Source organism: Sciurus carolinensis, chromosome 4 (genome assembly GCF_902686445.1).
Source record: "Sciurus carolinensis chromosome 4, mSciCar1.2, whole genome shotgun sequence".
In the NCBI taxonomy this organism is placed as follows: Eukaryota; Metazoa; Chordata; class Mammalia; order Rodentia; family Sciuridae; genus Sciurus; species Sciurus carolinensis.
The window spans coordinates 165,243,334-165,265,770 of NC_062216.1; the positions used below are offsets into that span (position 1 = coordinate 165,243,334).

At 62.3% G+C, this 22,437-nt stretch overlaps 1 protein-coding gene across 5 annotated transcripts; it reads left to right on the forward strand.

Annotated features, from left to right (window-relative positions):
- The first annotated feature begins 3,861 nt into the window (after positions 1–3,861).
- Positions 3,862–13,044, forward strand: Rasd2 (RASD family member 2). Of its 5 annotated transcripts, none has more exons than XM_047547939.1 (3): positions 3,862–3,917; positions 9,261–9,540; positions 12,473–13,044. In XM_047547939.1, the coding sequence occupies exons 2-3, from the start codon at positions 9,270–9,272 to the stop codon at positions 13,000–13,002; spliced, it is 801 nt and encodes a 266-aa protein (XP_047403895.1). In that variant the 5' UTR covers positions 3,862–3,917; positions 9,261–9,269; the 3' UTR covers positions 13,003–13,044. The 5 variants fall into 5 exon arrangements, with proteins under 5 accessions (XP_047403895.1, XP_047403896.1, XP_047403900.1 ...); XM_047547940.1 differs by lacking the exon at positions 3,862–3,917 and adding an exon at positions 3,926–4,382; XM_047547944.1 differs by lacking the exon at positions 3,862–3,917 and adding an exon at positions 4,392–4,893.
- The last annotated feature ends 9,393 nt before the right edge of the window (positions 13,045–22,437 follow it).

Below are 22,437 nucleotides of genomic sequence, written 5' to 3' on the forward strand. Positions count from 1 at the left end.
GGCGGGCGGAGCACTGTTATTTGTTCAGTTAACTTGCTAAGTACTAAGTGACAAGACAGGGCTGCACCCAGCAGCAGGGGGTTCCTCCTGGGAGGCAGCTTGGTTTCGTGGGGTGTGGAGGAGGGGCAGCCGGGGCTTCCCAGAGGCTGGAGGAAGAGGAAAACTGGGCATCATCCTGGAGATGAGCAGCCCCTCAGCAGAGGTGCTGGCCTGGGCAGGGCCAGGAGGCGTAGCGAGCCTGGCAGGCTCAGGGCTGCAGGTCAGCATAAGAGGAAAGGAGGAAAAGTGCTGGGATATGGGGATCAGAGAGGTTAAGCAGCTCTTTAGAGTTACACAGCAATCTCCTGGTCTCACTGGGATTAGAACTCCGTCTCCTGATTGAGTTGATGTTTGCTCGGATCCTGAGTCTCATGGGGCAGAGTCGGGGCAGGAGGACACCTGTGCGGGCAGCCTAAGGCAGAAGTGGTCGGATGAGAGGAAGGACATAGGGTGCTGACCTCTGGCCTGGGGACACCCCTCTGTCCTTGCCATTCTGCCCCAAGAGGTGTTTGGCCAGGTTCCGTGCTGCCAGGCCATCATTCTGCTCTGGCCAGCTGTTTTCTACCCTGACAGGTGTCTGTCCTGTGCCCCGGCCCAGTTGGGCTTGTGCAGCTGGTGACCCACTGACCTCCAATCAAGTTCCATGCTGACTCAGGTCCCGGACCTGCCAAGATGCAGCGAGGGGCTGTCTAGCAGGAAGTCAGAGCCGGGCTCTGGGTGGAGCCTGTGGCCAGCGCACGCTGTCTTGGTCCAGCCCCATGTTCGTCTGCAAACTCGGAAGCCCCGCCACGTGAGCTCAGGGTGTGCTGCACACCTGCGCTCTGGCCAGTGCTGCTCCAACGCGGGCGTGCCCCTGAGGTGGGGACCCAGGTGCCGGGGTGGCGGGCTGAGGCTCTGCGCTGTCATTGCAGCGGCTGGGCCGGGAGCCTCGTTTCAGGGAGCTGAGCTCCTGACTGCGGAGCGTCGCCTGGAGGAGCCACCAGGTTGCCATCGCCGAGGAGCCTGGGCTCTGTCTTTTTAGAGCTCTCTGAGGGCCCGGGTCAGGAGCCCCTGCTCCAGAGGAGCAGCCGGGCACCAGGGGACACGGAGCGGGCGTCTTGCCGCCCTTCGGGAAAGCCCCATTCGGCTCCAGATCAGCCTCTCGCTCGCTGCCTGGCTTTAGCCTCCCAGGGCCTCAGTTTCCCTTTCAGTAAGTGGGGCCCAGAGGCCTCAGGGAGGCCCGGCCTGCTGCGCCGCCACCTGGCCCTGGTCTCCCAGGGGACGGCGTGCGGCTCCCTCTGTCGGGCACAATTCCGTGTTTCTTACAGCAGGACCACGTGCAGGACCCGGCCCTTGGTGGGGTGGGAATTCAGAGGAACCGGGCCCAGGCTCCTCTCCGGGAGCTTGCTCGTGGCCGGGCTGGCCAGGGTGCGTCCAAAATGCGAGGCAAGACGTGACCCAGCTGGACAGGAAGTGGCGGGACCAAGGCCTCGTCTCGCAGGCACCTTAGGGTTGGTCTTCGACCTCCCCACACTCCCGGGAGGCGGCCGGCATAGCGCTCGCTGTCAGGCAGAGAAACAGGTTTAAAGAGCCAGGCTTTGGGGCCATGGGGCCACGGGAGCCCCGAGGAGGATGGGGTTCCGCTGTTAGAAAGGCCCGGAGAAAACTCACCGGGAGAAATGTGAACCCTGTGCCTTAAAGGTGCAGGAGTTCGGCGGCAGAGGTAGAGGAAAGGGGCCCCGGGGATGGGACCAGTGTACACCAAGCCTGGAGGAGGGGGTGGCATTTTTAGAAAAAGGTTTAAGTGGTCCTGGTTTATGTGGGGGAAGGGGGTTGATGGGGAGCCCAGTGAGGGAGGCAGCTACAGCAAAGGTCATGTGAAGACAAATGGGGTCCAGGGAGTGGGGGAGGGTGGGAACAGGGGCAGACCTGTGAGCTGCGCTGTTGCCCCGAGAAGGTTCCCTGGGCACAGTCCCTTCTGTGCACCGGCTAATTAATTGCACTGAGTGGTTGGAGGGAGAGGAGCAGGAGGCAGAGGGGGCTCTCCCAGGATCTCAGTGCCACCTGCAGCTCCCCTCAGCAAGGGGACATGGCCAGTGGGGTGTGGCACTCAGAGCAGAGGACTCGGCTGAAGCGGTGATGGGTTCATGGGCCGGCTCAGAGCTGGCCACCTGCCACATTCCTGCGATGGGGCTGGGGAGCTGGCCCAGTGGCCCGCGTCCTCTTGACCCCAGCTTTCCAGTGTGCCACCCTGCCCGCCTCCAGGTGCCAAGCTCGCAGCCAGCTCAAGGCTACAGCCTCTGCGTCAAGCCCAGCACAAACCCTCCAGGGCCAGAACCAGTCCCTAGAAGCCAAGTCTGGACAGGCAGAGAGCACTAGACTAGGATCCTGCCTCCTGCCAACTGGTGACCTTGGACACATCCCCCAGCCCCTCCGAGGTGTAGACTGGGGTACCAGTCAGTCAAGGAGCACAGCAGGGGGCCCCTGCGCAGGGCCATTCCCCTCCACTCACCCGTCTTTCCTGGCTCGCCTCCCTGGAGAATCCTAAGAGGGGACAGGGACAGACAACTCGCCAGGCTCAAAGCCAAGGTCATTGTAGTAGGTTTGTCACTGTGGACACGGCAGTGTCACGTCCATCTTATACCTGACCCAGTCAAGGCCCAGAGACTTCCTGGGACAGATTCAGGAGCAGAGATTTGGGTGGTCAGCGGCAGGATCTCTCACCCAGTGCAGCCGGACCCTGGGCTTGGTGCCCCCAGGTGCCAGGCTATGAGGTGGGGAGCTAGGTCCAGAGGCAGGGGGAGACTGGCAGACACCCCCAGGCCCAGGGTTTGGGGTGAAACACAGAGAACATTCTCTCTGAAGCCTCCTGGTAACACGAAGGGAAAGAGCCCGGGTGCTAAGGGGCCCAACCATGCCGTCACCCTTTTGACTGAGGGCTTGTCTCCAGCCTGGCGGGCCACAGATTCCAGTAGGAATCCAGTTGCTGTGCTTTGTTTCCATTGGGCCTGTTCTACTGGTACCTTCTATTTATGGTAAGCCATACTGGTTTCCCATTTAAGGTAGTGATATTAACGAGTCTCCGAAAAATGTGTTGGGGGGGAGTGGATCTTGGCTTTAAAGAAAATATTAAGAAGTGGTGTGTAGGTATGGCACAGTAAGAACCCCTGACTTCTGGCCTGGTTCAAACCCCTCGCCTTGACGAGAGGGCTGGGGGGCGGTAGCTCAGTGGTTGGGTGCCTGCCTATCAAGCACGAGGTTTGGATTCGATCCCCAACACGGGTGGGGGTGGGGGGCGCGGCGAGAGAGGCCGGGACACACCGGAGTCCTGGCAGGGCTCCTGGGCGCACGCTCCCCGACCCCGACCCGCCGGGGTGCACACTTCCCATGCAGTCGCGCTAGCTCAAGGTGACTCCTGGGGCCCCCGAGGCTGCACGTGCGCGGCCCATGTGCCAGTCCACGGGCACTGCGGCCTCAAGAAAGAGGCGACGGCACGGGGCATTCGGGAGGGTCCTGGGGGTGTCCGTAGGAGGAGGGGCCAGGAGCCCTCCGGGCGCGGTCCTCTGAGGACCCAGCGGGTCACCTGCGGCCGGGGCAAGCGTGCGGCCGACTGCGTGCGCAGACGTCAGCCTCCGAGGCTCGTGCCGCGTCGCTTTCCGGTCACGGTGCGCGCGCCCGAACCCTGGCGGTCCCCGCGGCCCCGGCCCCACGCGCCTGGGCACGCGGAGCCAGCAGACTGCGGCGCCCGAGCGGGCGCGGGCGGGCCGGGGGCGGAGCCCGGCCGCGCGACCTCCGCCCATTGGCCGGCGCGGCGGGGGCGGGGCGCGCGGGCGGGGCTGGCGGAGCGGGGAGGCGCGGGCGCAGGCGGCTGGACCCGCGGCTCGCCGGCTGCGGGGCAGGTGGGCGCTGTGCGGCCGGGTCCCCGAGCGACGCTCGCCGGGCGGGGGAGGGCGCCGCTGTCGCCATCGGGAGCTTGGGCTCCGACCACTTCGGGGAGGACCCGCAGCATCGCCCTGCGGGGAAAAGAGGGGCGTTCTCCAGCGGGAGAGGGACGGAGGGAGGAGCCGAGCCCCGCAGAAAGTTCTCCTCCTCCGGGGAAAGGAGGTGCAGTGGGAGGCGGCGCCGGGCTCCCGCTAACTTGGAGCGGCGGAGCCTCGGGGCGGCGTTCAAGGCCCCCTCCCACACGCGCGAGAAGCTGAGCGCCCTGCTCCTCCTTCGGCGGCTGGCGTCGCCTGGCAAGGAGAAAGGAGCCGTCGCTCCAGCCCGGCAGAGCGGCAGAGCTGCGGGCTGAGCAGGAGGCCGCGGCCGAGCCGGCAGCGCCTCTGTCCCCACCCGGGCGACCCCCTTTGGGGCTGGAGGAGAAGGTAGCGTAGGCGGCCAAGGCGGGCTCGCCGGCCTGGGACGCGCACCCACGCGGGCACCCAGAGTCACTCCCGAAGGATCCCGGAGTCTCCGGGGGCCGCTCCTTACGCCCCGGAGTCGGCCCTTCATCCCTCCCCCCACAACCCCGGAGCCCCAGGCCGGGACCTCCGCATCCGACGTCCCCAAGCCTCCGGGCACCTGGCTCAGCAGGAGGCCCCCGGGTCAGGGCAGGGCAGGGCCGGCGACGGCGAGCCGGAGCCCGCCCAGCGCCCGGACCCCGCTACGCCCTCGGAGCCCACCCATGGGGCCCCGGCTCTGCTCGCCTCCTCGGCCGGCCGCGCCCAGCCCGGCGCCCCGAGCCGCGCAGAGGAGGATCCCTGCGCAGTGACCCGGGAGCCGCCGCGGACGCTGGGAGGCTCGGCGGCTGGAGCGGCAGGCGGTTCTCCCCACCCCCGGGCGCTTCCAGGCAGCCCTCCGAGCCGTTCCAGAGGCCCGGCGGCCCGCCCTTCCCAGGTAGGAGGCAGTCACCCCAGCAGACCTGGGGAGCTGGGTGAAGTGGGCCAGCCGGGAAGAAAGGGTAGGGACTCAGAGGAGCCGTTCACGGCCAGAGAAACTTACAAGGATTTTGCACCTACTGTGTGCCCTCAGCGTCGGGCAACTTTATCGATCTACAGAGAGAATTAAACTCGGGGAGCACCTACTCTGCGTCGGCCTGGGTGCTAGACCCTTGACTTATCCCAGGAAAGAGATTTATTGAGCTACTACGTGCTCCGTAGTAGGAGCCTTCGGTGTCAGAGATGGAGAATCATGGTCCGTTTAAATGAAGGGAAGCCTGCTCAGGAAGGAAGAGGCGCTGCCTGTGAGCCAGCTGCAGCCTCTCTGTGCCTAGAAGGAGGGGGTGCTGGGGTAAAAAGGGGTGGGTGGCTTCCCCTGCCCTGGCAAAGACCTGCTGTGAGGGAGGAAGGTCCCAGAGCCCCTTGCTCCTACAGTCCCCAAGTGAGTGAGCTTCCTGGATGCTCCCCTGCCCACGAAGGGTTTCCTGCCCTTCTTGGCCAGAGGATCCCCGTCCCCCACAGCTCTGGGGGCCTCTCAGTGCCTCTCCCCTCCCTCTTTGCCTCCAGCCCTGGATGGAGGATGAAGGGTGTTGTCCAGGATCTCTGAGATGGAAGGCCAGGCTGGGAAGGGGCAGCCAAGCTCAGGTGCTCTTGTCTCCCTAGCATCGGAGACAAGATGGGCCCTGCGCCCCAGTTCCACCCCACCCACTGCTCCAGGTAGCCCCATGCTTCCAAGAGAAAACGTCTCAAAGAAAGGGACCTAGTGTGGGTTAAGACTGCTGCACCCGGGGTCAGCAGCAGCCTCTTGACCTCCCACTGGACCTGGGGCCATGCCGGGTATGTGGACACCATCCTGCGTAGCTGGGGAAACTCGGGTAGCAGGTTTGGGCCCATGAGAGGCAGAGCTGGTCTGCCAGAAGCTGTCGTCTGCTTGCTTCCTGCATCCAGAGCTGCCCATGGCAGAAAGGTTGGCTTTGCAAAGTCCGCAGGACCCCCGGGGAGGGGGATGAAGGCCAGAGACTGCAGTGTGTCCCGAGGTTGGTGGGCTGGACGTGCTGGGAAACCAGCCCCGGGGTACACACAGGAGAGGGGCATGTCCAGACGCATCCTGCTGCATTGCCTATCTGACCTGTCCCGCTTCCAGGCAGGCCCTGGGGGACAGAGGCAGGGGAGAAGGGGGATCCAAGAGGCCCTTGCTGGGAGCCGACTGGCAGGGCTGGCAGGAGAGTCCTGGGCAGGCTGCCTGCCCCCAGCTGCCTGGAGGGACAGAGGGAATGAGGATAAAATATGCCTTGAGTCCGTCCCCGCCTGTTGCCGGCTGAGGCTTCACTGAGTCAGACGCCGGTTAGCAAGAGACTCCGCTGTTGGCCGGGGGGTGCGTTTTCACAGTGCTGAGCTCTGAGCCCAGACAAGCTGGTCATCTGCTGTGTGAACCAGGGCGAGTGAGTCAGCCTCTCTGAGCACCAGTGTCCCCATCAATCAAGTGGTCCGCGGGGAGCACTGCTCATGAACTGCGTGCAGTCGTGGGAATGAGGCACATGCTTGGTGTGGTGGGTCCTGCTGGTGGTGGTCAGCCCCACCCCATCTCTGCTCCTGGTCTGGGGACCTTTTTCGCCTCCCAGCTGCCCTCAGAATGGCCGTGTAGGAACTCGGCACTCAGTGCTCACTTTCAGGTGTCTTGTTCACTCTCCCACCTCTCTGGGCCTCTGAGGTTGGATGCCAGACTCCCAAAGGGCCCCCCAAACTCTGAGCCTTGTGATCCTCGCTGTGGGGTCTGCCTAGCCGAGGGCAGAGAGGACAGCAGAGGACAGAGGCCATGCCCACAAGTCCCCGCGGTGCTCCCCCCGCTGGGGGAGGAGGAGGGAAGCTGTGGGGGTGGAGGGAGGCCTGTCACCTGGCCTCCAGGTGTCTGGGAGCATCACAGCCCCACGTGGCTGGGGCCATGTGAAGACTCTGGCTTCTCAGGGAAGAAAGCCTTGTTTTTTTTTTTTTTTTTTTTCCTTTCCCCTCTGTGACTTCCTGTCTCTTCTTTCTAATTCCCTGCCTTCTGTCCCGGGTCCCCTTGCTGCCTCCTCTCTCAGACTCCCTCCTCTGGAGACGGGGGGTGGTGATGGAGATGGACCCCGTCCCTGGGGGCTGCTGGCTCCCTTCCTCTTCCTCCTGGACAGAGGTGACCTCCAGCAGAGTTCGGCTCCCCGCAGCTGAACTCGGGCAGGGGGCTGTCCTGAGGTAGGGCCTTCCCCCACCTTCACCAGCTCCGTGGGAGCCGAGACCATCCTGCCCCCTGCCACAGCTGCGGGGTGTCCCAGTTGGCTGGGCTTGAGGGAGGGAGAGGTTCTGGAGGGAGACTTTGGGACCACAGGCAGGACCACCGGCCACTTCTTCACTCGTGCATGGCTGAGCACCTGCCCTGCCGTCCCCCGGAGTTAGTCACCTCAGCTCCAGGCATCCAGCCAGAGGGCCCTGGAGTCTAGGCTTGGGCTTTCCACGCAGGCCCCTTATCAACCGAGTGGGCCAGTCGCATAGTCTTTTCATCACAGGGCCCTTATTTGTGAAATGGGGGAAAGATTCTGTGTCCCCCACAGCACAGGCAGATGCCTGGGGTCCAGTCCTCCTCTGCTGGTATTGGCTGACTACTGTGAGCAAGTGACTTAACCTCTCTGTGCCTCTATTTTCTCGCCACCTACCTTCTGGCGTTACTGAAAGGATGAAGCGAGTTAATGTATGTGTGGCACTTAGAACACCCTGACATATGTTAAATGCAAGATAAATGTCAGCTATTATCACCGTTCTATACTTAGCACCGTCCTTGGCACACCCTGGGCTTGGCTGGTGGACACCATCATCATTGTGGCTCCGGGCCTCGGGCCAGGTGCCGTGTGCCAAGCTCGCCTATTGCGTGTGTCTGCAGTTCATTGGCTGAGGTCACACTGGCAGCTGGGACTTGGCCGTGACGGGAGTATTTACCCCTGGAAGTTGACAAACGCTACCAGCCAGGGCTTTGACGAAAGGTGCTCTGCGGGCACTCGCTGTGCGGGGCTTTCGGGCAGGGGTGAGCCGTGTGGACACAGGCCAGGAGACTCTCCCAGGAGGTCTCTCCATGCCAGTAGCAGGTGGCCCTGCAGCCTCCTGGCACCCTGCTAGTCAGGAATTGATGGAGCTCACCTTGGGGACAGGGGGTAAGGCCCTGGGGCTGCTCAGGACGGGACCGAGGCTGAGCACACGCAGCCCTTTGTTAAGGGATAAGCGGTCCCTCCCGACGGGTGAGCCGCACAGTCGCCCCTCCCTCTGGCATGTGGCCCCCACTGGCCACCCAGCCGGGGCCTTGGGTAAGGCCGGCCTGGTGGCGGCCGGGGTGTCACTGTCCGGGTAGGTGGGTGCCCATGGGCAGTTCTGGGATTGCTCCCTAGAGAGGGAGGATTCCTGTGGGGAGGGGGTGGCATGTGAACCTGAGGGGGGGGTGGTAACTGGGCAGGGACTGGGGTGAGCAGAGGGAAGTGCCCTGAGGGTCCTGGGGGATCCAGAGGTGCTGTTAAAGGAGGAGGTGGCAAAGGAAGGGGGACTGGACTGGGTGGCCCGAGGGGCGGCCGGCTGTTTGCTGGTCTCCACTTGGGGTTTGAGTTTGGATCTATTTCCGCTTTTCCCATGAGGCCAAGAGGCTCCCATTGTCCTGGGGACGGTCATTTGCCCCTGGGCCATTCCGCTGCCGCCACCCTCTAGCCCAGGCCTCTGGGACTCCCCAGGGCAAGCAAACTCCCAGGGCCGGGTGGGAGCATCTCCGGGAGAACTCGGAGGTTAGCCTGGTGGGCCAGGCGCCATGCTCAGGCCCCCAGGCAAGTGCTCCCCGGAGCCTGTCCCTGCCTCCTGGGAGGGCTCAATGGCCACAGCATCCTCGGATACATGCTAGAACCTTCTCTGAGTCAAGCCCCAGGGCCACGGGCTCCAGAGAGGACAGGGAAAGAAGGCATTGGGACAGTACTTAGCATTTTCGAGGCCCCGCCTGTGCGGACCCTCACCACCCCGGGGTCGGCTCCTGCGGAGAGCGGGGCAGAGCCCAGGGTGAAGCTCCCCGCCAAGATTAGCAGTTGGCAGCTAGGCTGGGCTGCACATCTGCCAGTCCTAGGACAAGGGCTGCGTGGACAGGGGTGACTGAGCGGCTGGAGGGGGGAAGAAGGGCGAGGGGGCAGGGGAGCTGCAGCCCCTTGGAGCTGGTCGGGCAACAGGAAGCTGAGACCCAGGCGGGGCCAGAGGGGAGGCCCGGGGCGACCAGGGGCAGCGGGCCGGGCCAGCCAGGCCAGCCTCCTGACGCCCGCCGTCTGTGCACAGCCCCGAGCCATGATGAAGACGCTGTCCAGCGGGAACTGCACGCTCAGCGTGCCCGCCAAGAACTCCTACCGCATGGTGGTGCTGGGCGCCTCCCGCGTGGGCAAGAGCTCCATCGTGTCGCGCTTCCTCAACGGCCGCTTCGAGGAGCAGTACACCCCCACCATCGAGGACTTCCACCGCAAGGTGTACAACATCCGCGGCGACATGTACCAGCTGGACATCCTGGACACCTCTGGCAACCACCCCTTCCCCGCCATGCGCAGGCTGTCCATCCTCACAGGTGAGGCCCGGTGATGGGCGTGGGCGTCGGCGCTGGGGAGCTTCCTTCCAGGGCACAGAAGTGTGCCAGGCCGCTGCCTCCCGGCCCAGGGAGTAGGCCCGGCAGAGCGCTGGGCCCGGGCCCTGACCCTCCAGGCCTCTGCCACCCCTGGAGTGCTCAAGGCAAAGGGAGGGGACCTGGTAGTGAGAACAGCGGCAGTACCCACACCCATCGAGAGCCCAGGGCCTGGCCGCCTTTATTTAATTCTCCCAGCTAAGCCCCAGGCAGGTGGCCTCCGGGCCTCAGGCGGGAACAGGCTGAGAGGTTAAGGGATGTGCTCCAGGTGGAGGCGCCGGCTGGCTGGCAGCTTTACACCAAGCCGGGCGCCTGCAGGTTCGCACTGGCCTTCGGGCAGCTGAGAGGGGGAGGTCCAGAGGCCGCCGCCTGGGGACCAGTCCCAGTTCTACCCTTTCCTGGTTTTGGACCATGGGGCAGGTGACTTGATCTCTCTGTGCCTCTGTTTCCTCTTCTGGAAAATGGGGCTCACATCAGCACCTGGCTCAAAGGTTCTGTGAGAATTGAATGAGTTAATCCGAGTACAGTGCTTGGTGAGCAGATTGTAGGTGCTCAGTAAACGTCGGCCTTCAGTTGAGTCGACGTTCCTGGGGTTACGTGGTCCTGTCCCAAGCCGTGCCCCTCCCCTTGCTGGGCAGGGGGCGGGTGTGAGCGAGTGCTTCCACCTAGCACTGCAACTGCATTAACCGGAAGCCCTGCTGCTTCAGGGAGCCCTGCACTGCCCGCCCTCTTTCCACGCCTGGCCAGGACTGAGGCCACCAGGTGACCCCAGGTGAGAGCCCTGGACACGGGGCTTCCTCCTCCAGGCGCTCCTTACAGACCCTGCGACCCAGATTGCTCCCAGGCCCCCACCTCACTCATACTCTAGAGGGGGACAGAGGAGCCCCGAGTGGGCTGGCCCAGTCCTGGCTCTGCCTCTCGGTTGGCTCAGATGTGACCTGTTGGAGTCTCAGCCTCACTGCAGGCATGACCGTAGTCCCGTGTGACTGTGAGGACAGAGAGCACGTGACCGCCTCCAGCAGGGCGGGCCTGGTATGGGGTCAGCTCTCCCAGCCGTGGGGAGGGGACTAGGGACCTGTATCCTAGGGCAGATGCAGGAAGAGGGGGAGGAGACGCAGGGAAGGACCAAGTGCGTTTTCAAAGTTAATTTTCAGTTACACGAGCGCGCCTCCCATCAGGCTCCAGATAGGCTGGGGGCCCTGGACCTGCATCCCCAGCAGGGCCGCTGCTTTGCCGCGTGGCTGCCCGGTCAGTCTGGGTGACTCCTCAGGGCCCTCCACGAGCGCATTGGCATTCAGACGCGTGTCCCTGACAGTGAGCCCTGGTCTGGCCCTGCGTGCACACGGCATTCTGAGCACATCTGCCTGCCGGTGGCTTTGTTCTCTCACCACCTGTGCCTCGCTTCCCAACCTGGGGTTGGTGTGCAGGGAATTCGGGAAGCCATTAATCCCGCTGCTGGCTCTCTCTCCAGCTGCCGCCTGCTCAGGCCTCTGGTGCGAGGCATCTGCTTCTGGCGTTTAAGTACGTCAGGGCTGCCGAGTCCTCGGGCCCCAGACGAGCCTGACGGGATGGGGCTGGCAGAGCAGAAGTGGTTGGCGGGCTGGTGCTGCCTTGCTAGTGCCCTTCAAACCAGCCAGGGATTCGCCGCGCCCTGCTCGTGCCTGGCCAGCCTCACCTGGCACCACTGTGTGCAGGCCTGGCTGGGAGGGAGCCCCATGCCCCAGGGCCCCTGTTCAGAGCACACCGTGGCCAGACGCTTTCTGAATGTGCCGTGCCCGATTATGGGGCCAGTGGGCTCTGGGCCCGGGAGAAGGTGGTGGTTCTGCCAGAAGCTGGGCTTGTCCATCTCCTCCTGAGGACGTGGCCCCGTGCCACCGCGGCTGAGCCTGCTTCCTTGCCTGTGAGAGAGGGACCCTGGGTCTGCTCACAGGGTTGAGAGTCTAAGTAAAGGTGAAGAGGAGCTTTGAGAACGAGATGGTGACGGTCATGGCAACAGTGACCTGGGCCTGAGTGGAGAGGTGCTGGCCACATACCTGCCGCCCTCCCGCTCCAGTCAGACTCACACCCCGGCCAGTGATGCGGGAGAGTGGTAGCAGAAGAAGCGGAAGCCTTGGAGGTAACGTTCACCTGTTCATCCTGTGGTTTATTCAAGAAGCAGAGAGCACCTACTGTGTGCCAGGCTGGGGCCAGACAAGGAAAGAATCCAGTTGCAATCCTGGCCTGCCCACATGTAAGCTGTGTGACCTTGGACAGGTTGCTCGCCCCTTCTGAGCCTCGGTTTGCTCACCTGTAACAGGAAAGTAATGATATCCCCCTCGTGGAGGTGCTGTGAGGAGCTGGGGCACAGCCGACATGGGGCTCACAGAGGTGCTGTTCCTCTTGTCCTTACTGACACTTGGGATGGCTGAGTGCGGGCCACCCTGCGTTCATTATCTCAGTAACTCTCAAGGTAACCCTGCGAGGCAGTATGTTGTCCAGATCGGGAAAGTGAGAGCGGAGAGTCTGCCGGGGCCACCCAAGGCCACGTGTAAGCAGAGGAGGCAGCAGGCACATCCGGGGCCCCTGAGACTGGCTCTCTGGCTCTTCACTGCAGCCTCAGGTGTTTGCTGAGTGGACACTGTATTATCACTAACAGTCCACTCAAGTCCCCGGTCACGTTGCCTCCAGTCCCCAAGGTCACAGTTGAAGCGGGCCATGCTGCGTCCGAGCTGTAACGAGGCATTAACCACCTCCACATCCTCAGCCACTCGGGCAGCGGCTCCCTAAGAGCCCGCCAGGTTGGGTCACGTGGCCGAGTGTGGGCAGCAGCTGCCGGGCGCAGGGCGCAGGCGCGGGAGGGCGGAGCCGCCTGCGCTCACCGCCTGGCTCTTCCCCGCAGGCGACGTCTTCATCCTGGTCTTCAGCCTGGACAACCGGGAGTCCTTCGACGAGGTCAAGCGCCTCCAAAAGCAGATCCTGGAGGTCAAGTCCTGCCTGAAGAATAAGACCAAGGAGGCGGCCGAGCTGCCCATGGTCATCTGCGGCAACAAGAACGACCACAGCGAGCTCTGCCGCCAGGTGCCCACCACCGAGGCCGAGCTGCTGGTGTCGGGCGACGAGAACTGTGCCTACTTCGAGGTGTCGGCCAAGAAGAACACCAACGTGGACGAGATGTTCTACGTGCTCTTCAGCATGGCCAAGCTGCCCCACGAGATGAGCCCCGCGCTGCACCGCAAGATCTCCGTGCAGTACGGGGACGCCTTCCACCCCCGGCCCTTCTGCATGCGCCGCGTCAAGGACACGGGCGCCTACGGCATGGTCTCGCCCTTCGCCCGCCGCCCCAGCGTCAACAGTGACCTCAAGTACATCAAGGCCAAGGTCCTTCGGGAGGGCCAGGCCCGGGAGAGGGACAAGTGCACCATCCAGTGAGGGGGGGGGGCGCTGGGGAGGGGCGTGGGCAGTGCCTTAAGGGAGGTGGCCCCAGACGCCCGCTGCGCGAGCCCCGGAGCCCAGCAGCAGTCGAGATCAAAGCCTTTGGCCCCAGACCCGAGGCCGGAGGCCCAAGCCCTGTACGTTCTGCCCCCGCCACTTCCCTCGAGTCCGCTCGTCCGCGGCTTCCCCGCGATTTCCTCCGTGGGAAGACCCAGGCATCCCCGGGGACAGGCGACAAGCCAGGAGCTGTCAGGACCCATGCAGTCCCAAGCTGGAGCCTTCGGGTCCCTGGGTCGGAAGACATGCTGATGCCAGAGAGGTCGCGAGCCTCCCAGGACAAGTCACGGACAGGCAGACAGGAGTGGCCTCCCGCCCGCGTGTGAGACCCGCGTGGTGCAGGGCGGCGGGGAGAACCCCGGCCCTGCCGCTCGGCGTGTACCCACCTGCTCCAGCTGGGCCCCGGCTGCTGCGGGACCTAGAGCCAGAGCGTGTGTGGTGGGCGGGGGCGTCCCCGCCACGCCCACCGGGCCACGCCCCTCGGGTCCCCGCTGAGCCCGCGCTGCTTTTGCAGCCCTTGCTGTGTCTAGTAGTGGACGCCGAAGCCTCGCCGCCGTCCTTGGCCAGGGCCCCAATTTCAGATCCCCTGCCTCCACTGGGGACACCTTCCTCTCCTGCTCCGGGTCGGGGTCCCCGTGGCCTGTCTGCAGCTAACCACGAGCCCCTATCGGAGGCCGCAGTGCGCGGCAGGCAGGCGGGCCAGGGCTGCTGCTCCGCCCCCGCCCCACAGCCGGCCACTGACCTGGAGCAGAAGGTGGCATGCCCCAGGGCCCACCCTGCCTCTGAGCTCGTCAGGGCGGAGCTCTGCCCGGGAGGCGGGCTGTCCTCTACTTTGTCCATTCCTCTAGCATTTACTGAGCACCTACTGAGTGCTAGGAAACAGGGTGAGCGGCTCATGTCCCCAGCCCTGGCCTCTGCCCACCCCGGGCCTCACCGCCTTCCGCACGCCAGCTGTAGGGAGGAAGGAGGGGCAGCTGAGGCCCGAGCAGAGCCTGGGAGAAGGCAGGAGGAGCTCTGCGGTCCCCTCGTGCCCAGGCCCCTGGGCTTTGAGCCCGGGAGCCACAGGCCCTCTCAGCAACTCTTCTCTTTTCTTTTTTTGGTACCAGAATTGAACCCAGGGACATGTAACCACTGAGCCACTTCCCCCGCCTTTTTTATTTTTTATTTAGAGACAAGGTCTCACTGAGTTGCTTAGGGCCCCGCTAAGTAACTGAGGCTGGCTTTGAACTCCTGATTCTCCTGCCTCAGCCTCCCGAGTCACTGGGATCACAGGCACACCCAGTCTGTCAACCACTCTTAACAAATATGGTTTATGTTTTAATCTCCTTAAAAATGTTGAAGTTTAAGGCCACAGGAAACCACAGCAGCCATCCAGTGAGTTTCCCGAGGCCCAGGGAAGGTACGTCCGATCTGTGCTCAGGTCCCACAGCTATTGCAAGTGGCAGAAGCAGGCAGCTCTGGCCCTTCCATCCGCACTGCCGTGTGCCCCTATCCCAATGCTTCTTCAGGGATCTGGGGCGTCTGACCCCACCTGTCGCCCCAGGATGGCCTGGGAGGGTCCTGTGGGTGGTGTGCCCACGTGCCCACAGGTGAACGCAGACACCCCAGGGCCCCAGCTCCGCGCACCGGCACCCCATCCCTGGCCGTGGCCCGCCGCCACGCAGCGCAGCAGCTCCAGCCCCCTGCTCTGTCTCCTGGCTGTCCACCCTCCCCATGGCAACCCTCGGAGGAGACCAGCCACCTGGTCCACAGGATGTGTGAGGCCGGTCTCACCCGCCACCCCCACTGTCCCGGACCTCTGTGTACACTGTCAATTAAAGTGGATTTGTTATGAAGCCGTCCCTGACCGTGCAGTCCTGTCGTCAGTAAGAGGCAGGCCTCGCCCCGCCCACACTGGCCTGTCCCTCCCCAGGTGCTCCTGCTGCTGCCTTCCCCCTGCGTGTGGCGCCGAGTGGGTCTTCAGGTTTAACTAGGGAGCAGGCAGGAAGACCCCACCTAGGAGGGCGAGTCCTCCCAGCCCCGTGCTTCGGGCCTTCCAGGATGTGCATGGAATCGTTCACGTCCCTCTGGGGTGGCCAGCAAGGCCCCACAGCCACTCGGAGGCCGAGGAAGGAGGCTCACTCAGCAGCATAGCAAGACCCATTTCCAATAAGAAAGAAAACGGGGGTTGTTGCCAGAGTCTGGGATGGAGACGGGGTGCTGCTCAACGCCCTCTGGTGCACAGGACCCCACCGGTCAGTCATGGCCAGCCCCACTTAGACCGCCAACCCTGGAGGTCAGGACAAGCCGTGTCACCATGTGCTCTCCAGGGCGGGGAGCTTTCTGGACAGCACTCAATAAACTTGGGACAAACAGAGTGAGCCCTCTGTGACATGAGACAGGAAGTGGAGGCAAGGGAAGGTCCCGGTCCTAAATGCTACCAAATGTGCCTCTTGGGCCTGAGGGGCCTCCGTAGGCAGGGGTGGAGGCAGCCAGTGGGGGCCCGCTGTGTTACCTGCTGGGTCCTGTTTCCCATGCCACCTCCTGCCATCGAGCTCCGTGACAAACCTACTCTGTGCTGCATGTTGCAATGAGGATCGAGGCTCAAGACCTCCGTATCGTGCCCAAAGTGGCCCGGGCGAGGGGCTTCTTGGAGGTGTAGGACCAGAGGCCGTCACACCTCACAGTGGGCGAGGGGAGGATTTCGTGTCAGGGAGAGAGGTCCCTCTGAGCAGCAGGTGCCACCGAGCCTGCTCAGGGGCTCGCCCCGAAAACGCTCTGCAGAGCTAGAGCTAGGGTGCACAGGTCCTCACAACCCGGTGGAGGGGTGGCGACCCTTTCGGGACACACAGGAGGAGCCAGGCTGTGGAAGGGGCAAGCCAGGGCGTGGGCAGCAGGGACACAGCACAGCCTCCGCTCCGGACCCCAGCGCCCTCCAATCCTGAGCCTACGGCAGCCACAGAAGGTCTGCATGGGAGGCAAGTCCCCTGGTCGCTTCCTAGATCCTGCCTTTTGTAAACATGAACCGCGGAGGTGACCCCCCTCGGCATGGCAGCCCGAGATGCAGGAAGGGCTGGAGAAGGAGGAGGCTGGTGCCCCAGCCAGCCCTCCAGGGTGGCCCCCACGGCCACTCCCTTCCTCCGTGTGAGACTATGGAGAAGTCACATCTGCTCTCCCGCTTCTGGTTCTCTGGGGAAGGGAGTGGGCAGGGGGCGGCTGGGGCGACCCCCAGGGACAGCTTCCTGCAGCCCTGACCTCCGGGGAAGAAGGAGCTGTGTTGCTGCCACACAGTCCCACATTCCGATCCCTCCCCGACAGCCCCGCTCCCTGGTCCCACAGTCCTGGCCCTGGACTGGGCCACGGACAAGGAGAGAGAGTTCCCTGGCCAGTGTCTTCTCTGTGCTGGGAGAGGGTAGAATAGGATGGGAGGAAAACTCCCCTCGGGGCGAGACCTTTCCAAGCTAAGCCGGGACAGCCCGCTAGCTCCCCGCTCTGGAGGGGAGCATCCGGGGGCTGTGGACTCTGAGTTCTGTTCTGTTCCACCTCCCTGAACCTGCCACTCACTCAAGAGAAAGCTTCAGTCTGCGTCACGGCTTGGGGGGCAGCCTGCCAGCCTCTCTGCGGCAAAGGCTGCCGGGACAGGGAAGGGAAAGGAGCTGACCCTTGCTGAGGACCCACTGTGCACCACACACACTGCTGGACGCTGGATGCTGGTGGCAGAGCTCGTGGAAGGAATAGACCTCCTTTTTGGGTAAAAGGGAACAGAGGCTCAGATAGATGGAGTCACTTGCCCAAAGTTGCACAGCACGAAGTGGTAGAAGACTGGAATCCTTGCCTGGTTCCAAAGCAGGCGTGGTCTCCGGGGCTGACCCTGCTGAGGGCAGCTCTCTGGAGGGAGCAGCAGCCATGCAGGGTGGGGCACTGAGATCCTCTGGGTCCCTCAGCACCCGGTTTCTTCCGCCTTCGGGTTCCTCCACCTCCAGGAGGCTGTCCCATGGCCAAAGCCACCACCACATTTAGGTGGCGGAAGAGAGGGCGGGAGGCACCCCTCTCATTTCCAGGGCCACGGACTCATCCTGCTCACCTCCCCCCGCCAGAATCCAGGCGCGTGGCCTGCCAACCTGGCCAAAGGGCTGAGCAGCGCGGGCCCCTGCTGGCGGTTCCGTGCCTGGTGGTGACTTCACTGAGTGAGACCTGGCTGGCCTCCACCCAGCCCCCGAGGCAGCAGGTCCCGCGTTAGGACACCCCGGACACAGTGTCCCTCTGCCCTCACACAGGCTCCGGGCAGCAGACGCAGGCGGAGGGCAGCGCCCGTCTCCCCAGGCTCCTTTAAATGACCTTGGGCGATTACTGTCCCTCATCCCTAAGTGAAGGCGTGCTCGGTCCCGTGATGCCTTCATCCCTGCGGAAGATGGGGAACGCGCAGGCTCTCCAAGTGGCAAGCCAGCGCAACTGAACGTCCCCGGGCTTCACAGGGACACTCTCAGCAGCCAGCCGCCCTGCCCATAGGCGCCCTCTTCCCCCTGCCCACTCGTGTCTCTGACCAGGGGCTGCAGGTGTGGAGGAGCCAAGCTCTGGGTGTGGCACCTGCTTTGGAATCAGCCTCCTTAAAGTCTTGGCTGGGATCTGGGTCATCTGCCAGATCGAAGGGGCCCAGGAGAGGGCACTCACGGAGGGCCCAGCCTCACCTGGGAAAAGGAACACGTGAGGACTGAACCACCCCAGGGGCCTGGCTTGCACCCCAACAGGAGAGGCAGTGCATTTTAACAGCTAAAAACATGGCCCCTGGTCCTGGGCAAGTTCCCTTTTGTAGTGGTCAGCTAATGCTGCAGAGATGCTGTGTAACAAACCACCCCAGAGTTCCGTAGCTCATAACCACAACATTTCTGCGAGACTTGCGGGTCTCCAGGTCAAGTATAGTTTGAGTAGTCTAGACCAGAAATGACCTCAGTATTGATCCCATCTTGACATCTTGTTTATTTTTGATGTTTTACATTGATTTTTATTTTAAAAATATTACGGCAGATGAAGCTCGGCTCTTCTTGAACGGGTTCTTGGTCGCTGCTTCCATTGTCTGAGGATATAGAACTCTCACTTCTTCACTCTTGCAAAGCAGACTCTGCCAGTGATTCTCCAGGTGGTTTCCAGAAGCCTTGGTCTTGGACTAGGGCAGCACTGTTGATCCCTCTTGTTCTGGGGCTTCTGTGTCTTGGACTGCGCAGCTGCTGGTTCCTCCAGCTCTCCAGCTGCAGACGGCCATGTGGACCATCCCAGTGTAAGCCAATTGGTCGCGTAAGCCAATCTAATAAATCCCCTTTTATTAAAAAAAAAAAAAAAATATATATATATATATATATATATATGAAAATAGTATTTAGCTCTACCCCCGAGTACTTTTTTTTCTTCATCTTTTTAAACTTTGTGCTACAGCAGTGGTCTCTCTGGCCTCACCCCAATCCCAGCCCCCGCTCCTCCATGTCTTCTTCATGATCAGTTTCCTCTTCTGCAAAGTTAAGGATAATAACACATCATCTATTGGATAGTTATGAAGATTAAATGAATTAATACTGGGTAAATGCTCAGCATGCAACTGTAAATGCCCAGCACATCATCAGTGCCAGCTGGTTAGACTGCTGGCCCTCCTAGGGGACAGTGACCCTGCCCCAGCCAGCACCTCTGCCACCAGGAGCCTCTGGTCAGGCAGCCGCAGACGTGGGCCCTCTCTGTGTCTCAGCTTCTTTACTCTGGAATCTCACGAGGACGGCAGGAGAGGTGAACAGGAAGCCCCGGGGAGTTTATGATCTGGGCCGATCACAGTGATCCTTTGACACGTGATCACCGTGGGCTTTTCAGACGTGACCCCAAATTCTTTGACAGACTCCCCACCCAGAGGGGGGACCTGGGTCGCCTCCCTTGACTACCAAGCAGCTCACTGCCTCTGCCCAGAGCGGGCTGGGCAGATGCTCTGTGGCTTCAAAGGCCGGGTTTTCTTGGAATGTTCTCTGGCTCAGGATGGTCCCTCTGGGATCCGGCTGCTGAGCAGCAAGAAGCCTGGTCCCACTGTGTGCTCTGGTCAGCTGGGCCCAGCTGTGCTCAGCCCAGAGGCCAGGCAGGTGTGTTTAGGAGCCTCCAGGTGACTGTGGCCCCAGCAGGGCCGTCTTCAGACACGGCGGAACAGAGATGTACCCAAGTTCTGGCCACGGAGCCAGGACAAGAGCAGGATGAAGTCACCGTTTCATGCCACTGAACTTGGGATGGATGGTTGGGTAGCAGGAGGTGCTCAGAACAGTCACCGAGTTCCTCTTCACGGCAGTAAATCAGACACAGTCCCTGCTCCACAAAGAACCGACCAGCAGTCCCCGCAGTCATGTGCTACATGCTACATGAGGGGCTTGGACTCAGAGGGGGCCTCTCAGCCAGCAGGGGTGAGGTCCTGGACTGGCCTCCACAGGAGAGGATGCTGGAGTTTAATCCAAGATATGGATAAAGGCTAGCCAGGAGAACAAGGGAGTAGGTTTTGGGGGGAGTGTGCATGGGACTAGAGGCGAGGGAGGGGTTGTTGGAGCCCAGAGCAGCCGGAACACAGAAGCGAATGTCTGCTGTTCCTTGAAACCCACGAAATCCCAGCTGCCCCAGGGTCTTTGCACTCGCTACTCTCTTCCTGGAAAGTGCTTTCTCTAGAGACCCTGCGGGTTCACTTGCTGGCTTCATTCATCTCTTTGCTGGAATATCACCTACTCAGACGCCGCCCCTGGCCTCCTGGTGTGTGATCTCCCCCTACCCGTCCTCTTCCCTGAACCTCTTTCCTGGTAGCAGGAATCACCACATGGCTTCCTAATTTATGTTTGGTTTATGTCTTCTGTGGAGGAAAGCCTGGCACGCAGTAGGCCTTCGTTATCTGGGAAGGTGACAGAAGGTGATGGAATCCAGCTGCTCCTGGAACCCACTCTGTCTAGAGGGTGGGGGGCTGTGCTCCTCTGGAGGGAGCCAATGGCGTGCAGCAGCCCCACCCCACAGACCTGGCCGCGGGCAGGCCAGGAGGAGGTTGGGGCGGAAGGGAGGCTGGGCCTTCCAGGTGTGGACTCACCTCAGGTGGGACCCGTGCTGCCAGGAGGAGGGGCTGGAGGGAAGCCGGGGGCCCAGGAGGAGCCAAGTCGCCTTCCCGGGGTGTGGATCTGAGGCTCAGCAGAGGAGTCTGACTGCGGCCGTGGGTCGGGGTTCAGAGAGCCAGGGCGAGGGGGGCTGAGAAGAGCCCCAGGGGATCCGTGGTCGGGAGGACAGAGTGGGACTGGGCGGAGGAAGGCCAGGCAGTAGGAAACCGAGTGGGGCAGAGAAGACAGGGAGGCCGAGCAGCACAGAAGGTCCCCAGGGCCAGAAGCTGCCCAGGAGCCGGCAGGCGGGTGTCGCCAAGACTCAGGAGGCCAAGGCCACTGGAGACCCGGAGCCAAGGTGGGGAGGGGCTGGCAGGGTGCGGACGCACCCTCGTCTCTTTCTGAACCTTTTCGATGAACATGGTCGTGCACAGGGACGGAGGCAGGGTGAGGCGGGAGGGCCCGGAGGTGGCTGTACCAAGAGCCCTGGGGAAGGGGAGGGAGGACTGCCCGGGAGGCTGCGGACGCGGCGGGGAGGGCTTCCACGGGAGTCAAGGTGACTGAGCAGAAGGCCAGCGGGCAGCCGAGCCGGGCAGGTGCACCCAGGAGGCTTCCAAGGGAGGCCCATCCCCCAGGGAGAACGTTCCGCTTTCTAATGTTTTTATAAGAAATTAACCCTGAAGTAGAGAGGCCAGAATCAATTTCCTCCAAAGCCAGAGTGGAGCAGAGAAGTGGCTGCTGTGGGGACCAGGGACGGCGGGAGGGTGGCATCACAGGGTGGCGCGGCTGAGAGGAGGAAGCTCCGGACTTCGATACCAGGGCTCCGGGTGCCAGGCGGAGGAGCCGCGGGGAGCGCGTGCTGACCCTCTGCGAGGGTTTCTCAGAGGAGGCGACGTCGGCTGCCTCCTAGGATTCGCAGAAGCACTTCCCGGCAGAAGGAATCCGATTATTTTAACATAAGTATCATTTTACTTAATGGGAGCCATTACAATGTTTTTATTAATAATTTTTACACATTTTGGGCTGGGCTGTGGCTCAGTGGCAGAGCGCTCGCCTCGCACGCGTGAGACCCTGGGTTCCATCCTCAGCACCGCGCAAAAATGAAATAGAGGTATCGTGTCACCTACAACGAAAGTACATGAAAAAAATCTTTTAGACATTTTTAAATTTGACTGCCACCAACTCCCCCTGATTTTTTTTCCTGATATAATTACCAAGGTCCTTGACACTCAGAAGAAATAAGTCGAGGATCCGTAAGACTCGCACACCGGGAGATGCTGTCTGCCGCCAACTCTGGCTCGAAGAAGCAGCCAAGCGCAGCTGGAAAGGGCAGCTATCCTTGGACGCTTGGTGACCCAGACAGGCCCAGACCACTCCCACGGTACCAGTGTCCCTTGCTCCCAGATGCCTGCGGGGACCCACAGCACCGTGGTGCCACTGGGGGCCACCAGACCACCCCTTCCCTCTGTCCTCTGCCAGCAACGTGTCATGGGGTCCCCTGGAGCCACAGACCTGAGCCAGGGCCACGTGCTCTTGACCCGCCCCCACGCTCTGTCTGCCTAGAATCCAGTCAGTTCTCAGTCATCTCTTCTCTCCGCGGCTAGCACAGCCATGGGGATCTTCAGACCTTTTTCCAGAAGGACACTACTCGTCGCTGGGAGGCCAGCCAGGCTCGGCACCAGCTCGGCTCCACACGGACATTTTTGCCCCAGGAGCGTCATAATTGCTTCTAGCCCCGGGGCTGCTCAAAGCCGCACGTCAGGCCCTGCAGGGTTTCCTGGACTTTCCAATCCCCTCTCTTCCCCCAGTTGCACCTTTCAAGTCGCCTAAAGTGCAACACGTGCACACGTGCATGCATGCACATGGGAACACACATCACCCGTGCATTTGCACACGCATGAACACGCATGTATGCATAGCCACACGTGCAAGCTTGTGTCGTGTGAATGTGTGTGCATGGCTCACGCATGCTCACACGTGAACGTGTTCACGCATGGAGTGCCCACGGGCACGCAAGTATCCAGCACACGCAGGCCATGCACGTCGCCCTGCATGCACACACAGACACACAAACACCCTCACGCACATGCACGCACATGCACACACATGCTGGCACGCAGAGGCACGGCAGGCCAGGCAGCCACACCCTGCCCGGAACAAGCTGGGGTGGGGAGAGACGGTCTGCCCGGCCCCCTCCTTCGATGACTTCTTTTCCTCGGCACCAACGTTTGTTGTGGTATCTCTGGTCGTTTTCTTAGATCACAAAGATGTGAGACTGAAACCAAGTCCCCAGCTTTTACAGACG